Source organism: Melanostigma gelatinosum (assembly GCF_949748355.1).
Source record: "Melanostigma gelatinosum genome assembly, chromosome: 14".
Taxonomy (NCBI): Eukaryota; Metazoa; Chordata; class Actinopteri; order Perciformes; family Zoarcidae; genus Melanostigma; species Melanostigma gelatinosum.
In genome coordinates this window covers 3,166,084-3,185,358 of record NC_136647.1, presented here as the reverse complement: position 1 = coordinate 3,185,358, position 19,275 = coordinate 3,166,084, and the positions used below count along the sequence as shown (strand labels likewise).

Genomic DNA, 19,275 nt, shown 5'->3' with positions numbered 1-19,275 from the left:
TGTGTGGTGGTAATTGAATCTGGGAGAGCTTTAAGAGGTTGTGCGCCTGTTGTATGATTCAGAGGGATCCTGAGTAATGTGTCTGATACATTCTTAACACAGTCAATGTGACTTTGTAGTCAAACATTCAGCAAACAAATTGGTATGGATAGAGATGAAATTTTCTGTTTTTCATTTTCTGATTTATTTTAAATCTGTCGGTTCCAATTTTCATCCTAAGAACTGTACCGGACAGCAACTGTTCTTTTTCGTGTCCCGAGTATATCATCAACCGTCAAAAAACCTTCATGTTATTCTTTTACTTCATATTCTCATCTACATGCGTTATTGCACCAATAATGCACCAGAACCAACAATTCAAAATAGTCTGAAATAAATGTTTTTTATTTCGATACTTGCTCTGATTGAAAAAAATAAAAAGTATAAAAAGCTGCTTAGAGCTAGTTAGGACGTTAAACAGGTCATGATTCCCTCTCTGTTGTCTACTATATATTTATATTGTTGTTAAAAATAACTATCTATTCAAGTTTCTCGCCAATAACTACATTTTACAAGATGACATTTGAACACATTACATTTGGCCAATACTCATTCCACTGGATTTAGCTTGAGCGCATCATCATTGCAAGTTAAAGTAACCCGTGCTGACGTCAGCTGATATGAGGTCTGTGGAGGGACTGTGTGACGTTACCGTCTGTGCCGCTGGGGGCCGAGGTCGAACTATTGGCAGCCGATCGGTTCTTCTCTGTTTACAGACACAGAATAGGAAGGACGGTGATGTAACGTCTGCATCTTTAATAGTTCACATCTTTGGACTTTGGAGCCTTTTGAACATGGACAATTTTTCTTTTCAACCTTTATTTATCTTTACACTCCCCCTGGGGAAGCGTTCGGCTCCAGTAGAACAGGTGGGCGGCTAAGCGCCTTGCACAAGGACACCTTGACAGCACTGGTTGGAGAAAAGAGGAGGGCGGGGGGGAGAGTATTACTCATTATGTCCTGAAACCAACCAATTTTTCCTGCTCTCTTCGGGGAATTTAACCTGAAAAACCTTCTCATCACAATCTTGTTTCTCATTTGGTCTCCTGTCAGGTTGGGGTTTTGCACCAGCAGCCTTGTTTCTGCCACTTTGCCCTTTTCAGGACAGTATGTTTGTATAAGCCAAGGTGATTTTCAGGCAGAATCACTGAAATGCACCCTACCGCCCCCACCTGTAACACATATCAGACATGTGTCTATTCTCCCGCTGGTTGTGGGCAGTCGTTTCAGTGAGACTGTAAACTGTCCTTGTTGCATTCAAGGACGGAATAGAACCAGAGTCTTGGGAGTTGTGATTAAAATATGTCTTTTGAGTTTAATTCTCCGTGTGTCAAGTTGTCTGTGTCCTTGAATGTCACAGCGGTGCGTTTCCAAACAGTCCACACTTGCAGCAGCGTTACCAAACAATGTATGTAACTTTGAAAGGAAAAAGAAAATGGAGTCTGTGTAAGTTGATGTTTTTTATTTCGTACTGTACTGCAGTCAAGTGAAACCAATCGCTGCCTGGAAGGAAGGAAATCAATCTAAAGACGAATGGCATCCTTTGAAAACAGCTCGAGGTGAACATACAGTTTCTGTCGTCAATGAGCTAAAACACAGGTGTAGTCCTTTAAGGCTTCATAAAAACCAAACGGAGGGCCCGGGAACCGCTGACAATAACCGACATTTCAGAGTGTTTTGTGAGTAGAAAGTTGCGATGTCATTGTTTAATGTTGCGATGGCAATATGACATGCGATATGAAATGGCCTCTCTGCTCGCTGTCTCTCCGTTAATACCGTCTCTAAATGTAGACTGAGGATAGAAGTCTGCAATCGGCTGCGCTTCTCACGTGGCACTCTCCGCTCCCCTTCTGCTACCTGCGCGTTTTATTTTGAAAGGCCACCGACGCTGCATCCTGGTTTTAGTATCCCACGAGACAAACAAGCAACCTAGATTCACCTAGAATCGCCACAACAATGTTGCACTGAAGTTTCCAGATGGCTTGTTTGTCAAATATTTTGGTCATGCAGTACTATGACGCTGTTTTCTTTTTTCCAGTTCTTGTGTTGGCAATCGAACGCATCTCTTCCTGTGGCAGAGCATTGATTCCTAGGAGGGGGCGCAGATAAGAAACACATGCAGAACGTGTGACGGCTGGGTGGAGGCTGAATAACTGTTGTGTCAGAGGATGCTGGAGAGGTTAGCAGCGATATGTACGGGTTGTTTCTCCCCTTCACACCAGGGATAATAGCAGGGAATCTCATGATTATTGATATTAAAATGTGACCTGGTTTGTACATTAGTCTCATGTGGTCCATGTCCTGATCTCATCTTACCTGTTCAGGAACGCCTGTTTCCTGACACTGACAATATCTCCTCCCCTAATGAGATGAGACCACTGTACGTATTCTAGAGATGTTACCGCGCTCGTCTTTAGCGGATGAGGCTTCTCAGCGGGGAGCTAAATTGATATGCAACTAAATTACACATTTGACTTCACATCCCATGTAAAGTATGTTTCGGGAGACATTTTTTAACTGGTGTCAGCAAGTTTTTTGGTGATTTTAGGAAATGAGATTTTCTCACTTTCTTGAACTCAACTCTTTTCTTTCTCACTTCTTCGTCTGCCTCATCTAACAAGCCTTTTTTTTCTAATCTTAAATATTAAGTCTGTCCAACTGTGAACTTCATTTCTTTGATTCATCCAGCGCAGTAAAGTACCTGACAGTCATCTGCTGAGGCATTTCAAATCTGATGGAGGAAAATGAGTTTTCCAAATCCTCAGATAAATTGTGGTGAAACAAATACTGAATACTGAGCAGAAAAATGCATTGTTTGATAAAGCATTACTGAATTAATCAGCTCAGCCAGCTGTGAGCAAATGAAAAGCATTTGTTTTGAGCAAGAATACAATAAATTCTAAGCTGAGATAAGTAGACTCTCATTTTTAACGACACCTGCGACTAAAGCGCGTCTCATTGAGACTCTTAATTAGATGAGAGCTGCCGAGAACACCAAATCATCTGCATTGAGTGTTGGATTAACATAATCTATGTGTGTCTGTGTAGGATACAGTGGAAATTAGATCAAATTTGGAGCAGCGCTTTCATGCAATTTTGGGTAGTTAATTAAAGCAATATTAAGATGGGTGCTGCTGAGGAAGCAATGCTGACACAGACCATGAATATGTATTAATTAGAGCATTAGTGCGCGAGCTGCCTCTAGGGGGTGCGCGAGAGGAAAAATGTAATGGTGGTCTAATGGTGTAATAATTAATATCAAATATAATTTTCACAAAATAAAAACATGAATGTAACAGACTGTCTCATGTTTGTCGTTCTGGTGTTGACGATGACATGTCCCTTGAGGGTTGCCGTAGCGAAGGCGCAACCCCCGCCTCAGCTCCTGCCGCCAGACTCTCTTTTACGTACACTAGCTAGCCTAGCTTGTGCAGCTAACGTTAGCTAGCAGCTAACTTCATTCATTCAGCAACATTCATGCAAATATGCTAAACTGGCTGAAAATCGGGGAAACTGTCAGGTGGGACATCTGAAGCTATCAGTCATAAAAGAGGAGAGAGAGAGAGAGAGAGAGAGACTGGGAAAAACAAGAGGAAATATGATGAAAGTATCTGTGTCTGGGCTTCACTTGGATTGCCAACGCAGATTGCCCAAAGCCACAGTGCGTGGTGTGCAGTGAGGTTCTGCTAACAGCAGTCTGAAACCCTCTTATTTACGTCACCACCTGAACACCGAGCATGCCAGTGCAAGTCAAAAGCCCCTTACATTGTTTATATCGAAATTGGAGGAGTTACAAAACAGCCCAAAACAACTGCAGTCTCATTCTATGTGTGGTTGATTGTAAATTAAATGAGATGCAATCTGCCTCTGAGCCTGTGCGTGTGCGCTCGCATCCGTATTGCTCTTTAAAAGTGACGCCTTGTGTCACTGAAAGTTATTGAAAGTTTGTTGCAGTGTTTCAGGGCGTAAACACACCTTCAGTTCGTTTGCTTTGTTCTGATTCAGGGATTAATATGATACAATGTTGCAGTTTCCCCTTTGTTCGGTTTGTGTTCACACTGCAACATTTAACAGCGGACTAAATATTGTAAACAAACGCCACGCGCGAGCAAACTGTTCTCTCATTGGTCCGATTTCTATGCGGCTATAAATCGGCTCTGTTGCTTCTTCTTTGTTTAAGATGTGGGGGATTGCGGGTGCGTGAACCCGGTTGGGATGTAGAAGGGGGTGCGCGGCCTAAAAAGTTTGGGAACCGCTGAATTAGAGGAACAAAATGTGGCACCATTTACCTGTTCTTTCTATTTTCCTATGAAATATTAATGGGCAAAAATGACAGAAAGTCCCAGTTTTGATAAATCATGTGACCGTGAAGGTTGCTTGTGAAGAAATGAAGCACAACACAGCAGATGATTCAATTAACTAATATAATTAACTTGGAATTTCACAACATTACTTTCTAAAAGTGCTGAGCCTTCGAATGGCAGATGACGCTCATCTTATTGAGGGTTTTGAGCGCACAATTATTGGTATGTACTTCTGTCTTCCACCCCGAGAGACAGTGGCAGTTAATCCACTGTTTGGGATAGTGATTGCTCAGATTTTCCTTCTTCATTATTCATGAATTGCTCCCTGTTGATGAAATATTCCAGATGATGAGAAAGCTCCGGGAGACTAAACACAGATCATTCCCCCGTATACGGACACCAAAGCAGCTCCCAAAACAAAGACGGCACCGTGCGCTGCAGTGGGAGTTACTGTAAGTGTTGGGGTACCACTCACCATTTTTAATGAGACCTCTTTTCATGGTTTCTCTCTGCCTGTAGTCGTACTGTAGGTTCAGAGAGAGAGTTGAATTTATGGTATAATTACTCGGAGTGTCTGGTGTTATAAAACCCCAAATTAAACACTGAAATAACTCTATCTCTGAAACACTGCACACAGCGCTCAGATGCTGTACTTTACGTCACTGTGAGGAACTTTTAACTGGTTTTGAAACAGTCTGATTTCATACTTTATATGGCGATTCTTAATGCTTTACATCGGTGCCAGCGGGTCTGATTGTGCACGAAATCAGATGAAATCACACCAGAAACTCCTTCAGCTCAGACACCATCAGGGCCTCCAGCAACAGCTAGCCCACCAAGGACGGACCTAGATCTGGCTGTGCTGCCTTTAACATGCAGTCGGAGCTCCTCCTCCTCCTCCTCCTCCTCCTCCTCCTCCTCCTCCTCCTCCTCCTCCTCCTCCTCCTCGCTGCTCTGCCGGTCCCCGCTGGGATCCGACACCACGGGCCGTATTGCTGGGCCTGCTTGAGGGAAGGGAGGTAAGGGCAGAACCAGGACTGACCAGGGCAGACTGTCAGACCCCTGTAGCAGTAAAATTATAGGTTTCATAAAAGGGAGTCTGGTGCTCGGAAACACTACCGCTTTCGTCCACAGGGAGTAACTTCAGGGATGAACACCACGATGTAAAGAAAGGGAAGGGCAGAAGGGAATACATTCGAGGAAGAATGAAACCAAAAATGTAACACAATGCTCCAACTAATTATTATTTCCACTGTAATTGAATCCATCTATAGTTCTTTTTATTCACTCTTTAGTCGATTAGAGGCCAGACAATAGTCCAAGGTGACGTCTTCACGTTGCTTGTTTTGTCCGGACAAAGTTATTCAATGTAAACTTAGAAACATATCTGAATTAGTCTCATTAACGTTGAAGCCGTCACATCGTTCTGGAGAAATTGAGCTTACCCACCAGCTTTCATCATGCACAGGGGCTTTGGTAATTACAGAAAGTACAGCGCTGAACTGTGTTTCCCTAATGCGCTCAAATTAGTCACTGCTACAAGCAGGAGTCCTCCAGGGTGCATGGTGTTACACCACGCGGTACTGTACATGTGACCGACTGGCCTAAATCTGCTCCACTGCTTCCACATGTTTTAACATACCCTTCCAGTTAATTCCCCTCATTTGTTCTTCTGTTTCTTCGGTCGTTTCTTCAAAATCTAGAAAAATAACTCACTCATCTATTCCATTCATGAAGGAGTGGCCTGTTGTATTGCAGCCATTAAGAGCACGTCACTTTTTTTTCTTCTTTTTTTTTGGGTGGGGGGAATTATTTATTTATTTACTTTATTTACTTAATTTTATTTACTTTATTTGTGTTTATTTTTTATTTTATTTTTATTTTTTTCTCTTAACTTGTTGTGTAGTTGTTTGTAATGTTTACTGTACTGTGTTCTGTATGCTCTCTTGCATTGTTAAAATACTTGGAAAAAAAAAATATTCCAAAAAAAAAGAGAGCACGGCACTCACACTCAACTGCAACGGTGATCTTCCAAATGTAGACGTGAACAGCAGAAGCCTGCACATGAATTGCGTGATATAATATACACATATTCTTAAAGTTCAATCTGATATCAGGAAGCTGCAGTGAACATAAAGGGCTATATTCTGAACAAAGCTGAGACCGATGAACACATTGGAGCTGAAAGACGGCTCCTCTTGGAGCTTTTTTGTGTGCTGAGTGACAGTCTTTGGCATGAGGCGACGGATGTGGAGGCTTGGCCCAGGGACCCTGTGGGGGCAGAAAGCCAATGGGTATTTAAACAGCTCAGGATCCAAGGCTTTGAAACACATCATTCTAGTTGACAAGCTGCTGACTGAAGGACTGGCTCCCGCTGTTATGAAATTGTTATGTCGGAAAGCCCTTCATCCCTGATAGGGATCCTGTATGAATTCATAAAGAGTACATTTAGGAAAGCGTTGAAAGAAATATCCCGACTAGACTGAAAGTCACTTATTCTTTTTCAAGAAGCAATTCTCTGAAGGGACACAGGGTTGAAACGTGGTGTTTTTTATACGCACCACTGATGATAAATGTGCCTGTTTTGCGTTTGTACTGCGGTCATTTCTATAAATATGCTGGAGGCCGAAATGTCAGAAGCTCATCCAGGTCACCTCGTTATTAATGGGAGCTTTGACAGAACACATTTCTTGTATTTCTTTTTGCGTTTGGTTTGATGACTTCCCTCAACGGTGGTAGATGTGCGTGACCCAGATAGCTTCACAAAGTGAACCGAGGAGGCGACGTGCAGGAAACGGGAAAGCCGTATGAACAGAGGCCAGGCAGGGAAATACACGTGCTATTTGTTTGTGTTCTGTTAATTTCCCCCTTCATTAGTTCTGTTTTCTGCTTAATGGCCTGCTCTACTACTGTGTCTACCTGCTGGCAGAGAGAAGGACTCCAGTTGTAAACCTGTAATGAGTCGATATCGGTCCACTGCTGCCAATGTACCTTGGGGCAAACCATTTGATGTGCAGTGCAATCGAATGGGCTCTGACTTCTTCTGTTTATACATTTTCTTTTCCCTGAAAAAAAAATGGGGCATGGAACACAATATGGTGAATATGGTCAGTCATTAGGCAGAAAGGAATTGGATTTTATGATTTTGAAAATCGAACAACTTCAATACTCATCTCAACAACAGTTTTACAGTACAGAAACGTTTTAACATTCCAATGGCTCAATACAAATCTGTGCTTCGTTGAGTTATTGAAAACCTTATCTGGGAAGCATTACTCTTTCATTGTCTAAAATGCAATTGCTGAATCAAATAATTTGAATGCCAACATGTTTTTTTTCGGACACAGCATTGGACTGAGCCAAAGGGTACAATCTGTTGTACTGAACAGATTTGATAAAGTACAAAATGACAGCGCATCAAACAGTACAATGCAACACACCAACATATTCACCTGCATTTGCAGCACTGATACAGAAAACCTGAACAATGTGTCGCAATCAACTGTCCCCCAAAGGCCATAGGAATGACTTTAAGAGGGGACACAACATATGAACCTTCATGTACCAACAAGTAAATGACTACTGTAGTTATTGGGAGGGAAATAAATGGCCACATTATCAACTGACTGCATTGTCTCTCGTTAGCTCAGGGGGAAATATACTCGTTATAATTGCGGGCCGTCGTCAAAGTTGAAATTAGCTCGCTGTGTTTGCGTCGTCTAATGGTAATGAAAACACCATTGCTGTTGCATGATTGTAGAGAATCGAGTAATGACGACCGATTCATCGTGGGAAAACATCAGAGACGAAATTAATTTCCCTTTGTATGCATTGATAGGATGAAATTTGGTTGAAATGAAAGAAAAACCACACGCTTCTTCTTGTATGCAGCCAATTTGACAGAAATATGTGATATTCAATTAGCATTTCACTCTGCACTGCAATGTACAGACTGCTGATTCTCTTTCATTGCTTTTAATGTTTTGACGTATGAATGATATTACTCCTCAGTGTTGAGGGTTTGTTGCACGTCAGCGGTTGATGTTACTGTATAGTGAGATGTTGAAGCTGCAACCTTCATGCAGAGAACAAGTCTCCTCTCAGACGCCCACGCAAAACACTTCAGCCTTTGCCACTGAAGCAAAGTTGTGACCTGCAGAGAAGAAGAAAAGAAAGAGTGAAAGATGAAGAGTCTTCTTAAGCATACGCTCATAGACATAATCAAGATGAAAGACAAGACCCTCAGATGAAAGGGATGAACCGTTCTTCTCTTTGACTGAGAAGAACGAATAAGAGCCGTGTTCTCAGCGTGCAGCTCTGTCTTCCTCTTGTTCTTTTTTTGTTGTTTTCCAAGTGTCAGAACTCTGCGTCACTGACCTGAACATATGTGAAAAAAGAAAAAGACGAACACCTGCCCACTACTTGATCACTCCCACTGAAACTGTGAGGAGAGCTTTTACTTGCTGCAACTTTTTGGTCCTCCGTTGTCCGATGCTTTCGTGCTTTAGTCACGTCAAGTCGCAGGCAACATTTGAGCTGCTTGCTGTGTCATCAGCTTGTGGCATGACACGTGTTGAACTGGTCTCATTTGTACTTGATGACGGGATAGTGAGGACGATGAAGAACGAACCCATGCCCGGACTCCTTCGCCTCCACCCGTAGTTGATTAGCATGATATTTGCATGCAACTGAAGTGAAGCCGACAACAGCCCAAAAGTTCACTGCATGTCGATTGGTTTTGATGAAACAAATTTTGCAAATTTGTCATGGACTGCACAGGTGAATCCAGCAATGCATTGAACTCCATAACATCCATGTAAGGGAGACAACATATGCACATTCCTTCTCAATCAAGTTATGCGATGTGAAATACTCCAGTACAAACCGCTCTTGGGAATTTTTAAGCTTGTATGTGTCTTTAAAAAAGACAAAATGATATCACACTGACTAGTCCACTTTTACAGCCTCGGTGTGTATACTCACGCTTATATGACTTTATTGGGTTTATAGCCGAATGTTAGCATTTTACTTTTGCGTGTTAATTTGTGACGGTTTCCTTGTTTCACGAAATGTGTCTCATGAACTTGTGTCTGCCGCAGAGTTGGGAAAAACCCCATTGGCTTTTTGTTGAGGGGAAACAACGCTAAATTTGTCACATGTTCAAAATGCAACATCCCTGTGGATGGAAACGTACGGCGAGCGTTAAGAGGTTGCTTGTTTTAGTCCACCTCCCACTTTGAGTGACTTAAAATCTTCCATTCCGTGAAACTTTCCCCGTCACGGTCACTGCAGTATTTGGGCAGGGTGATGTAGGATGCTGGTCCTGGGTTCTCTGTTGTCAGTGGGGTTCAGTTGGGCCACATACAACCCGAGGCGGCTCCGTCTCCTCCGGTCCCCACACCCAGGCAATTTCAAGCTGTATACTCTTGGGATCATCCGGCAGCAGCTTGCAGGCCTCAGCGACGGCTGTGAAAGGCCTCCGGATAACCTTACCCTGCAGGTGTGGAGAGAGAGGAGAGGATGGATGCTAAAAATGTAATCAACGCCTGAGCTTGTTCCCCGTCTCAATCTATTAGCGAGAGCGCAGGCTTGGTGATTATTTTCTTTCGCCAAATCCGCTTCACCAGGGCCGAGGGTGCCAGTGCGTCAGTATTTATATTTTGAGTCTGATTGTTCTTTCTATTATTGTTGTTGACTTGGCAGTGAAAAAACTCTGTTATTATTTGTTTTATGGGTCCGACAGGTCGTTATGTAGTCCATGACTCCCAGGGCCACTTGAGTATCCATTAGGCAGTACTCTGTTGCTATTACTGCCAAAACCGCATGCAGGTAGGAGGCAATTTGCTGTTTGAGCGGACAACAGCAGTTTGTGAGAAACCACATATTGTGTTATTGAGCATGAAGAATGTAAAGCAGAAAATAATAAATTGCATTGACTGCGGTTATGGCATTGTCAATTCTGCAGGAAATAGCTGGCAAAATGTCCAGTGTGGATGAAGCAAATGAAGGCCGAGACCGAATATCTTCATTCTTTTTCTCATGAAAAATAGAGGAAGTCTGTTGTCTCTTCATGACGTTTAAATGGGTTTGTTAATGTTCCATGTCCCATCTCAACCAATGTCACCACCCACATCACCAAAATCTCACCATATTTGCCAAATAAGGTTTTACACGAATCTGTTTAAATTCATCAGACTCCTGAGTCCATGGAGCATCATTTTGTTCGATAAATCTAAAAGTTTTCTGCCGCTTCAAAGAGAGAAAACTATACTGTGACTTCAAACGCCTCACCCAGAAGTTTTACACATGCTTTTGTGTTGGAACACCTAACAAGGTGTGCGTTCAATCTTATTAGAGCCAAAGAGCCACCCGATGCATGGCGACTAAAGTAGTTATTAAACATAAAGTGCGATGCTGATGTTTCATTCCTATGTGCTCATCTGTTGGGGGCGTGCTGCTTTGAAACCAGCCCTCTCAGCTCTTTGAGTCCCAGCCTCTGTGGCTTCTCTTTGGAGGCCACACTGAACAATACGCCACATGAAACCTCACATACGATATCTTGTACAATGAGTTGAAAATAATTTCTACATCGTGGGCATAACCAACACAGCCTCCATGCAGCGCACTTCATGCTAATTAGGTGAGTAATTACAAGTTATTTTAAAAGAACAGCTGCACCTGCTGAGTAAAGATACTGTGAATACTTTTAAGAACCAGCTCAAAACCCACCTTTTCAGGCTGGTGTTTGAGTAAAAAGTAAACCCATGTCATAGACCTGCTCTTAAAATATGTTTTACATTTTTATTTTATTTTTTATTATTTTTTATTTTATTTTTTTATTTTTCTCTGGGTATGTAATTTATTGACCCGTGGGTCACATTGTGTTTTTTATGCTTTTAAATGTCTGCTCTGTTAAGCACTTTGTGATGTTATGTCTGTGAAAAGCACTCTACAAATAAAATGCATTCATTCATTCATAAATCAGCTGCAGTATGACAACCACTAATATTGTGATCATTAACACTCAAAGGGGAAATGTCTTGACGCTTAACAATATCGTTTGTGAAACGGGGGCCTCAGCAGGCTTTGTCACAACGGCAGTTAATAAAAGAACAGCAGTGTCAGCAATAACAATGACGCCAGTCCTTTTTATAATCCGAAGTATTTACTTGCTTCGGAGGGAACTTCATCCAAAGTGCCGTCGTTGGAGCCCAATGTTGCTGCTAAACTCTGCATGTCCCCTGTAAGTTACACTGACGGGATTCCCTGCGAGGCCGAGTAACTAAGAGTGAAAGAGAGTCGGATCCAGAGAGAGATGGAGGAAGAGATGTAGGGCTGATGTGCATCGTGCTGATGTGCAGTTTGAGAAGGCGGTTCTAGACGACGGGCTTGCAGATAGACAGGCGGGCCGGGGAGTGAACGCCACTGTACTGTTTCTCCTTCACCGCTTTGCCAATAGCCTTGGTGTTGCGACGGGGTTTCTCATTTAGTCGGCGCCAAGCTGCACAGACTCTGATAAGGCTTCCCGAGCACACGCCGATCCACTCCGCTGAATGTACGGTGAGGCAAGCTGGCAGGCCGCTTCGCCCGCACGCCACAATCTAGAGACGTCGTTTTGAGTCGACGGGAGTTATGTATTAGCTGGGAAATGTGTTGGAGTCGCTTTAAACCGTGACTCATCACTTTTTTACTGCTTTTGACGCGGGATTACTGCTCACGCTATCAATAACAAGTTCCCCAGAACAGTCCCGTTTGGGATATTCATTTAGGAAGCAGGAATGTCGTTCAGCCCATCACTCTGACCACGATATCGCTGTCAGCTCACAGCCGATCGTATCGGCGGCCTCCTCCAGCCACAGTCAAACAGTCGGTGAGGTCTTAATAACTCGACAGCTGACACTCTCTCTCTCTGCTGATCATTCACGATGCTGCACATTCCCTCCACCTCCCCCCCCGGCCTCCTCCTGCTCCTCTTTGTGGATGGATGCTGTGCAAGCTGTTTTTTTCGAATAATGGCTGGTTGGTTTCGTGCAACGTTTTTTTTGTTTATATATATATATGGAAATATATGTCTGTGGGTTTTTTTATTACACTTCCCCGCAGAATAGCTCACGAGCTACTCGGATCCACCAGGGGGACGTTCTTCTGTAGAATGCTCCCTTAATTTGCTCTAATAAATGCTGCTACATTATCTGACCTACATCGTTAGGATGCAGCGAAGGATTAACTTGAATTTCTTTTCTCTTTATTTCATCACTCGTTTAGTCCGTCACACAAGCTCCAAGAACTCAAAATTAATTCTCAGATTGTTTATTTTGCCCAACCAGTGGTCTGGTAGAGTAAAGCTGCTCTGCTTTATAGAGCACCAGTTAATCCATCGTTAACATTGTTGTTTCAATCAACTGAACTCAGACATTTTCTGCTAATATTTGGAGGGTTATGTGATTTTATTCATCATTGACCTTGAGTATTTTCAGTTTCTTGTGTTTCTCACTTGTCATACAAAGTGTAAGTTCAACATACTTTTTAAACAGCGGTATACAAAGATGGAGACAGTTACAGGTTTAAGTGTTTTGAAGACATCCTGGATGGACAATGAAGCTCACAGTGAGCCGATTTAAACAGCTGCCAGCAGTGATTACGAGGCTCTCCTGTGACTTGTGTCAACCGTCCAAGATTGGCTCAGCCCCTCTTAGACCTTGCCGCCCTGAGGAGCAAAGAGTGTCCATCATATTCATAATTATGTGGAAGGGAGGTCTATCACCATCGCGTATTAGCGGCACACAGACGGCATGGCGGGAAATAATCCCATCACTTGAGCTGGAGGAGGTCAGGCACACATTTTACATCCTGGAGGGCATCGCAGGGAGGTTTCGTCTACTGAAGCATTGATGCCGTGGACTCCCACTTCCTCCAGCGTTTCAGTCAGAGCCAAGAACTCAACCAAGAAGTACAGCTTCTTTCATTCACACACATCTGAATTTGAAAGGTTGCATGACTGCTTTGTACCGGTTGACTTTCTCCGCTTACAGCAGACGAGCAACAAATTAGTTGTGATGCCTCCGTAGCACAAGGTCCTGCTGATAAGAAATGCCTTTTTATCAGGTCATGCTTTTAACACTTAAGATATTTGTGCATTGAGATGAACTCTTGTTTTCAAGGCTCATCATTTCAGTTTGTTTACGGATTGGAACATTAGAATACCCAGTAGAATGTACTACGTCTCTGTAGTACATTCTGTAGTTACGTCTCTGTAGTACATTCTGCAGTTACGTCTCTGGAGTACATTCTGCAGTTACGTCTCTGTAGTACATTCTGCAGTTACGTCTCTGTAGTACATTCTGTAGTTACGTCTCTGTAGTACATTCTGTAGTTATGTCTCTGTAGTACATTCTGTAGTTACGTCTCTGTAGTACATTCTGTAGTTACGTCTCTGTAGTACATTCTGCAGTTACGTCTCTGGAGTACATTCTGCAGTTACGTCTCTGTAGTACATTCTGCAGTTACGTCTCTGTAGTACATTCTGTAGTTACGTCTCTGTAGTACATTCTGTAGTTATGTCTCTGTAGTACATTCTGTAGTTACGTCTCTGTAGTACATTCTGTAGTTATGTCTCTGTAGTACATTCTGTAGTTACGTCTCTGTAGTACATTCTGTAGTTACGTCTCTGTAGTACATTCTGCAGTTACGTCTCTGTAGTACATTCTGTAGTTACGTCTCTGTAGTACATTCTGTAGTTATGTCTCTGTAGTACATTCTGTAGTTACGTCTCTGTAGTACATTCTGTAGTTACGTCTCTGTAGTACGTTCTGTAGTTACGTCTCTGTAGTACGTTCTGTAGTTACGTCTCTGTAGTACATTCTGTAGTTATGTCTCTGTAGCACATTCTGTAGTTATGTCTCTGTAGTACATTCTGTAGTTACGTCTCTGTAGTACATTCTGCAGTTACGTCTCTGTAGTACATTCTGTAGTTACGTCTCTGTAGTACATTGTGTAGTTACGTCTCTGGAGTACATTCTGTAGTTACGTCTCTGTAGTACATTCTGCAGTTACATCTCTGTAGTACATTCTGTAGTTACGTCTCTGTAGTACATTCTGTAGTTACGTCTCTGTAGTACATTCTGTAGTTACGTCTCTGTAGTACATTCTGTAGTTACGTCTCTGTAGTACATTCTGTAGTTACGTCTCTGTAGTACATTGTGTAGTTAAGTCTCTGTAGTACGTTCTGTAGTTACGTCTCTGTAGTACATTGTGTAGTTAAGTCTCTGAAGTACATTCTGTAGTTACGTCTCTGTGGTACATTCTGTAGTTACGTCTCTGTAGTACATTCTGTAGTTACGTCTCTGTAGTACATTCTGTAGTTACGTCTCTGTAGTACATTCTGTAGTTATGTCTCTGTAGTACGTTCTGTAGTTACGTCTCTGGAGTACGTTCTGCAGTTACGTCTCTGTAGTACGTTCTGTAGTTACGTCTCTGTAGTACATTCTGTAGTTACGTCTCTGTAGTACATTCTGTAGTTACGTCTCTGTAGTACGTTCTGTAGTTACGTCTCTGTAGTACGTTCTGTAGTTACGTCTCTGAAGTACATTCTGTAGTTACGTCTCTGAAGTACATTCTGTAGTTACGTCTCTGTAGTACATTCTGTAGTTATGTCTCTGTAGTACATTCTGTAGTTACGTCTCTGTAGTACATTCTGTAGTTACGTCTCTGGAGTACATTCTGTAGTTACGTCTCTGTAGTACATTCTGTAGTTACGTCTCTGTAGTACATTCTGTAGTTACGTCTCTGTAGTACGTTCTGTAGTTACGTCTCTGTAGTACATTCTGTAGTTACGTCTCTGTAGTACATTCTGTAGTTACGTCTCTGTAGTACATTCTGTAGTTACGTCTCTGTAGTACGTTCTGTAGTTGTCTCTGTAGTACGTTCTGTAGTTACGTCTCTGTAGTACATTCTGTAGTTACGTCTCTGTAGTACATTCTGTAGTTACGTCTCTGTAGTACATTCTGTAGTTACGTCTCTGTAGTACATTCTGTAGTTACGTCTCTGTAGTACGTTCTGTAGTTGTCTCTGTAGTACATTCTGTAGTTACGTCTCTGTAGTACATTCTGTAGTTACGTCTCTGTAGTACATTCTGTAGTTACGTCTCTGTAGTACATTCTGTAGTTATGTCTCTGTAGTACATTCTGTAGTTACTTCTTTAAAGTAGATTCTGTAGTTATGTCTCTGTAGTATATTCTGTAGTTACGTCTCTGTAGTACATTCTGTAGTTACGTCTCTGTAGTACATTCTGTAGTTACGTCTCTGTAGTACATTCTGTATTTACGTCTCTGTAGTACCTTCTGTAGTTATGTCTCTGTAGTACATTCTGTAGTTACGTCTCTGTAGTACATTCTGTAGTTACGTCTCTGTAGTACGTTCTGTAGTTACGTCTCTGGAGTATGTTCTGTAGTTACTTCTTTGAAGTACATTCTGTAGTTTTGTCTCTGTAGTACATTCTGTAGTTACGTCTCTGTAGTACATTCTGTAGTTATGTCTCTGTAGTACATTCTGTATTTACGTCTCTGTAGTACGTTCTGTAGTTATGTCTCTGTAGTACATTCTGTAGTTATGTCTCTGTAGTACGTTCTGTAGTTACGTCTCTGTAGTACATTCTGTAGTTACGTCTCTGTAGTACATTCTGTAGTTACGTCTCTGTAGTACATTCTGTAGTTACGTCTCTGTAGTACATTCTGTAGTTACGTCTCTGTAGTACGTTCTGTAGTTACGTCTCTGTAGTACATTCTGTAGTTACGTCTCTGTAGTTACGTCTCTGTAGTACGTTCTGTAGTTACGTCTCTGTAGTACATTCTGTAGTTTTGTCTCTGTAGTACATTCTGTAGTTACGTCTCTGTAGTACATTCTGTAGTTATGTCTCTGTAGTACATTCTGTAGTTACGTCTCTGTAGTACGTTCTGTAGTTACGTCTCTGTAGTTACGTCTCTGTAGTACGTTCTGTAGTTACGTCTCTGTAGTACATTCTGTAGTTATGTCTCTGTAGTTACGTCTCTGTAGTACGTTCTGTAGTTACGTCTCTGTAGTACGTTCTGTAGTTACGTCTCTGTAGTACATTCTTTTTATTTTTTTGTGGTAGATTTTATTCATTGAAAAAAAAGTCACGTTGACATACTTGGTTTCACATCCACACACATCTCCTGCATATTTTATGTTGTATGTTGTGTTTTTTTTACCTTGAGAGATTGTACCCTTTAAATGACTTTTTATCTTCTCACACAAACCGTTCCCTTTAGCGTTACAGAGACGTTCTTCTCTGGTTGTTTCTCCCGCTGTTTGTTTTCCCCTGGCTGACATTCATAAAGCGTGAGCTCGGAGGATGCTCCGAGCGGCGGAAGAGGAGCTCCGTCTCCGGGGCATTGGGCGTCCACGGTGCGAGCAGCTTCGGATCACTCACTTAAGCAGCTAGCATTTCAAACGGTCTGGTTCCCTCTAGAACAATAAAACAGTGTTAGAGTCAGCGGTGGATGCACTGTAACACAGACCGATATTTCTCTGCCACTGCAGCAGCTGCTGTGCTCAGCACAATAGAACGAGACTGAATCAAAGGACGTTCACGGCGGCAAAGAAAGAGAGCGTGATTCACTGTGACATCCAGGTGTAACATTCACTTTCTCATCATGGCCAGAGAATAGAAGGTGTAGGAAGAGGACATTACAGGTACAATGAATAAGATATAGACACTTCCTCCAAAGGAATAGGAGGGGCAGCATTTCACCTCTGGCTCCATACAAGCTACGTTGACAGTCGTCTGTTATGAAATAAAAAAGGGCTGTCGACCCCTTTAATCCAATAAATGAAACTACAATATAGCAATACTTCTTTGTCCTCTCATGAGGACTGGAAGCTATCAGTCTCACCTCACTATGGAGAACGTAGTATTACAAGACAGGAAAAGGTAGTTAGCCTGTTCGTTTCAGTAGATATCTCTGCAACACGACACATATATCACGTTCGACATTATTTTGAACAGTTTTTTTCAACCGTTTGTGTTAAATGGTTATAACAAAAATCCGGTCCGGCCTGTGTCAGTGCAGCAACATTATGAATTATGTCTCCTCCTACACAAGTCTTGAAATTGCCTTACATTTTTCTTTTCTTGAACGTGTACATATTAAACATATTCTCATGATATTTTCCCCTCTGCTGAGCAAAGAGAGGATTGTTCTCTCCATATATGACGAGATGCAAATCAGCCTGAGGGTGTTAATTTGTTTCTGTCCTTCCAGAGCAGGGACCGGGATGACTGCTTGGTGATGATCCCTCATGTCTGATCCATCTCACGCCTCATTCCCCCCCCGCAGGAATAACATTGAACAGGGATTTAGCCAAGACCTTGACTTGACAGCCTGCCCATCGTCTTAGTGGTGGGGGTGTGTAAGTCTTCGTGTTGTAATACGCAGCCAGTGTTGAGACCGGTGGGCGACATTCTGGGTTTCTTTGGTTTTTGTCTTTGCGTGTGCATTCATGTGTGACGTTAAGGACGTGTCAAATAGTATTCAAACCTCCCAGATAACTGAGAATTACTGAATTGATGACTTCCTCTCATTACTTGCTGTTTTCTGGGTTTGAGCTCCGCCTCTTTTTTTTCTTTATAGATTTTCGACAAAATGGCAGTTTTCATAAATGGATAGCAGTACGTGTAATAAAAACATGTTGTGTTTTTTTCTTCACTGAAGCCCATATACTGTGCAAGGAAGTGGACGTAGTCACTGTTACATCACAACTGTGGAGATGCTCAGCACTCCCCACTGCTACGAGTTTTAAAACCAAAATGAGATGCTGGGACTAAATTTCGAGAATCTTTCTTTCAGGCCCGTCCTGTCCCCTCATTTTGCATTCGTCAACTTAGATGTTTTTTTGCGTTGTCGGGGGAGATTAGGCCATGAGATCCGTTCCTGAGTGCTCTCAGAGGGGGGGGGCTCCTGCTCTGCAGTGATCGGGTCGCCTCATGAGTTATTCATATGGGAGAGGTTTTCTTTTCACAATTTGTTCTCGTCACCATGCTCCTGACTTGCACGTGGGCCTCGTTACCCTCCTGCCAGCATCTCTCATGCTGTCATCAGACTCGGGTAATACTAAAGGAAAGGCGGGACATGATGGCAAAGAAGAGGAAAAGCTGCTTCTCTGCTCTCCATTAGTATCAAGTCTCTCACAGCATGGCACGGACGTGTTTTGCATAATTATTGATTTAAAGTGTGAAGAAATAAATGCTTGGTGCCGTCCGTGATTCATTTGTGGTCTCGTTTCCTCTGCACATCTCCATCAGGCAAAGCCTTGCAGACAATCAGCAGATCGACGCCTCGTCGTGTTTGAGACTTGAGCTCTGATCACAGAGCGTAGAGGAGGACCAGGAGCTCGAGAGGGTCTCAATGTTTACCTTTAGTTTTTATGTGGATTCAAGGATTACTTGTAACTAATTGCGCCCCCCTGCACCGAAAAGCTGTCAGACAAATTATGCAAACAAAAAACTTTTTAAATGAATAAACACTCTAGGACACACACATGCATGCACAAATACACACGTTATTTATCCCTCTTGCACTCTTCTTCCTCTCCTCCCTCTATAAAAACACGCCAACACATTAAATCCAATTTACAGAAATGGTTTGTATAATCGCCTTGTATAATTGAGGTTAAACAAATGTCTTTTCTTCCATATCTGTGTGTTTGCTCCCGCAGGCAACGCATGCACCATGTCAGAGTACAACAGGCTGAAGAGCATGCTGCTGGATATGCAGCCCAAAGCGCTGAAAACTGGAGAGCAGAACCAGCAGAGAGACATGGAGGAGAAGCAAGCGCTGGTGGACACCATGTTCAAATACCTGGACGCGGACGAGGACGGACGGCTCGTCGGTGACGAGCTGGAGAAGGTGGGTGT

General features: G+C 42.5%; 1 protein-coding gene across 1 annotated transcript in view; it reads left to right on the top strand.

Annotated features, from left to right (window-relative positions):
* Positions 1–19,275, top strand: part of fstl4 (follistatin-like 4) — a gene marked incomplete at both ends in the record, with an annotated part of 145,465 nt that overhangs the window by 76,807 nt on the left and 49,383 nt on the right. Inside the window, one exon of the mRNA XM_079283103.1 lies at positions 19,077–19,267. Within this exon, the coding sequence (XP_079139229.1) occupies positions 19,077–19,267 (191 nt within the window). The remainder of the gene's footprint in view (positions 1–19,076; positions 19,268–19,275) is intronic.